At 32.4% G+C, this 3,492-nt stretch overlaps 1 protein-coding gene across 1 annotated transcript; it reads left to right on the top strand.

Moving 5' to 3' along the window:
* The first annotated feature begins 851 nt into the window (after window positions 1-851).
* On the top strand, window positions 852-2,991 carry LOC113293607 (bidirectional sugar transporter SWEET14-like). Its single transcript, XM_026542195.1, has 6 exons — window positions 852-998; window positions 1,643-1,679; window positions 1,787-1,997; window positions 2,137-2,298; window positions 2,414-2,533; window positions 2,628-2,991. The coding sequence occupies exons 1-6, from the start codon at window positions 947-949 to the stop codon at window positions 2,922-2,924; spliced, it is 879 nt and encodes a 292-aa protein (XP_026397980.1). The 5' UTR covers window positions 852-946; the 3' UTR covers window positions 2,925-2,991.
* The last annotated feature ends 501 nt before the right edge of the window (window positions 2,992-3,492 follow it).

The raw sequence follows: 3,492 nt of genomic DNA, 5'->3' as shown, positions 1-3,492 counted from the left end.
CAATAACATCTCCGTGGTTGTGTAACGTAAAGAAGAAATCCTAATAATAACCTAAACCCAAAATTGGTTTGCATCTGTGTATATTGCATTGAAAATAAGATTACTAAACCCTAGAAAACATGATTCGAGACAAATCCAAATAATGTCACATAATCAGCTAAACCCTGGATATTCCAAATCAACAACTAAAATCAAAAATTAACAAAGATTAATCTTCAAATTCATAAAAAATCATCAACAACTAAAAATTACTTCAAAATCGACAGAGAAACTTCAATTGGACAAAAACCAAATCAAAATTATTTCAATTGAAATTTACCGTTCGACGCTATTAGATGAAACTTCGATTCAACAGTTGAAACTCCAATTGAAACTTCGATTCAACAAACTATTCAAAAATCATTAATCACCATGATTGATCAACCAGATCTGAAAAAGACACGAGCTCTGAAACTTTGATCGAATTCTGCAGGTGAGGAATAAACGAGCTCTGCCGGGACGGGGAGGTTTTGAAAAGAGAAATAAATTCTCTTTGAAAAGAAGAGTTTAGAAGGTTAGGGGTATTTTAGGTAAGACATATTTTTTTATTTTAATTTTCCTGGGCCAAATATCCAAATTGGCTATATAAATAGTATATTTCTGATGTTTGGCTATATAAACAGTATCAAAAGCTAAGAATCTATTTCACCCAGGAATTTTGTGTTTTGGTCTTTTTGACCAATTTTGTGTTTTATATATGCACACCCACAAAAATGTGTACGCCCGATTTACGTATACATCCCGCTTTTCTTCCGAGCTCTATTTATAGCTCATACTTCGACATGCAAACTTCATCACCATAACCTTCAAGAGATACAAGTAAAACCTAAATTATTCAGTACTGAGAGAGTTTAGTGGTAGAGATAACTAAGTTTTTTTCTCTATCTCACTCTTATTGAAGCTAGCTATGGGACTGTTCACAGTTGAGAATCCTTTGGTTCTTACCTTTGGCCTCTTAGGTATATATGGATCATCCATGCTAGTGTCACTAGCCTCTTTCTCTCTCGCTCCCTATCTAGCTAGCTCTTATTTGGTCTTCAATTAATATCATGCACGCGATTTTCTTTAGATTTGTTGTTCATGAGCATTTTAATTGTTAGTTCTTCTTGTTATCATCATCTTCATGCATGCATTTTTGATATCTATATGACTCATTTCTATGAAACTGTTCTTCATTAAGTTTAATCAAATTCAAGTTAAAATTTCAAAAATGTCCAACACAATTATTTAACTAAAACACAATAGAGAGTCGATCTCCAATTAATCAGTAAGTTGATCATCATCATAATTTCTTCCTACGATCATTTTTGTTTTTAAGTTTTTTGTATTAATGAGATACCAAGATATGTTAATTTGTATTTGTTTTGCCAAAACAAGAAAATAAGGCGAACCTTTACCCTTACATGATGCACATAATGGGATCACACGTAATAAATTTTATATACGAGGACCCCCGCACTATAATTGCCATTGCCACATAAATGTTAATGATTAATTATTATTTTATTTTATTTTTTCTTTTTTGAAGCATGATTAGTTTTATTTATAGCTTCCGAACACATATTTCTTTTTTAAAAATCTAATTTCCTAAATGATGTTTTAGGTAACATCATCTCATTAATGGTGTACCTTGCTCCAATGTAAGTTCTTCTTTCTAACTTGTAAGAAATTATTATTTAATTAGAGATAAATCGATCTAAGACTAATTTTGATAATTAACCGGCGATATTTTTTGGTTGTATTGCAGACCAACATTTTACAGAATTTACAAGAAAAAAACAACTGAAGGGTTTCAATCTTTGCCCTATGTGGTTGCATTATTCAGTTCAATGTTGTGGATATACTATGCATTCCTCAAATCTGATGCAACCTTTCTTATCACCATTAACTCGGTGGGATGCGTCATTGAAACTATCTACCTCGCCATGTACATGGCTTATGCAGCAAGGAAGGCTAGGGTATGTAATAAATAATATGGCTTAACTGTTAGTTAAACTACTACTGTAGGTTCTTTTACATGTTCACGTATCAAATACGTACGCACAGTTAATGAACATAGAAGACTCAAGTTAATGATGAATTTACATACATATACAGGTCCAGACGACCAAGTTTCTCCTGTCCTTGAATGTCGGTGTATTTTGTTTGATTCTTCTTCTCACTCTCTTGTTGGTGAGAGGGCCAAACCGTGTCGTAGTTCTGGGGTGGGTTTGTGTTGGCTTCTCTGTATGTGTTTTTGCCGCTCCTTTAGGCATTATGGTGAGAACAGACACATATATAATCATTTAATAAGTTTTCAAGTGTTCGTCTCAAGAAAATAAAAGTAAAAAACTTTTTAACTAATCATACTTGAAATTTCTTGTCTTACGTACAGCGGAAAGTTATAAAGACAAAAAGTGTAGAGTTTATGCCGTTCTATCTGTCGCTTTTCCTCACATTGAGTGCTGTTGCATGGTTTTCTTATGGCTTACTACTCAAGGACATGTACATTGCTGTAAGCTAATTAATTTCATAACAAAAGTTGGGTTTTCTTTAGTTTTCTACACAATGATTTTGACTGGTGCTTGTTTTGATGTTTTTATGTATAGCTGCCAAACATACTAGGGTTCATTTTTGGGATGGGTCAGATGATCCTATACGTAATCTACAAGGGAGCAAAACCACAAAAAATTGTAGAAAATGAGGCTAATAGTGTAGTCGAGGTCACTAGTGTCGATACGCATGCCACTCTTATTGATGTCATTAACCTGAAGGAGATTCTTTCCGACGGACAAATTATTATTGTCAACCATAACAATATTGAAGATGTTCATGAGCAACTCGCTAAAGAAAAGAACATTGGAGGAGCAATACTGTACCAGCACCAAAATGTTATTGAGATTTAGTTAAGAAGTGTCTCTGGTACATACTGTTTTGTGTATCACACTTCTTTCTTTCTTTCTTTTTTTTTTTGTATCGCACTTTCTTGTAACTCATAAATAATTGGTGCCTCTTTCAAATGCATTTCAATAAATGTTATATGTACATATCTGTCTTCTTGTGACTACCATATCATTAGTTGCGGTAAACAATGAATTTTGATTTATCTATCTGGCTATTGTTGTTATACTTGCATCATCCAAGAAAAATGTTGAAAATCGTCCAACATCATGTAGTAATAAGCTACGGATAGTCCTATCCATGTAAGCTGAGCTTTAAGGTTCATCATGTCCATCTACTTTAACGTTTATCCTGGTTATAAACATTTACTTTTTTTTTGAAGCATGATTATAAACATTTACTAGTATTGAGCATGTATATACGAATTTTTGTTTTTTTTTTTGTGCTAAATTTGTGGTTTAACCTCGATAAATGAATACCCATTTGGCCAGAAAAAAAAAATTCATTATTTATTTATTAAAGAGTATTTTAAAAAAAAGTTACATATATAATTTTGATGTTTCTGAAACAAAA

This window comes from Papaver somniferum, chromosome 7 (assembly GCF_003573695.1).
Source record: "Papaver somniferum cultivar HN1 chromosome 7, ASM357369v1, whole genome shotgun sequence".
Classification (NCBI taxonomy): domain Eukaryota; kingdom Viridiplantae; phylum Streptophyta; class Magnoliopsida; order Ranunculales; family Papaveraceae; genus Papaver; species Papaver somniferum.
Note: the sequence above shows the minus strand (reverse complement) of the source record. Positions and strands in the feature narration are given on the sequence as shown.

What these genes read in the sequence shown, in the direction of transcription:
- LOC113293607 (XM_026542195.1), top strand. Translation starts at nt 947, where the DNA reads ATGGGACTGTTCACAGTTGAGAATCCTTTGGTTCTTACCTTTGGCCTC. An exon ending in ATGGTGTACCTTGCTCCAAT is followed by an intron (nt 1,680 to 1,786) that starts GTAAGTTCTTCT and finishes GTTGTATTGCAG; the next exon opens with ACCAACATTTTACAGAATTT. An exon ending in TCAAGGACATGTACATTGCT is followed by an intron (nt 2,534 to 2,627) that starts GTAAGCTAATTA and finishes TTTTATGTATAG; the next exon opens with CTGCCAAACATACTAGGGTT.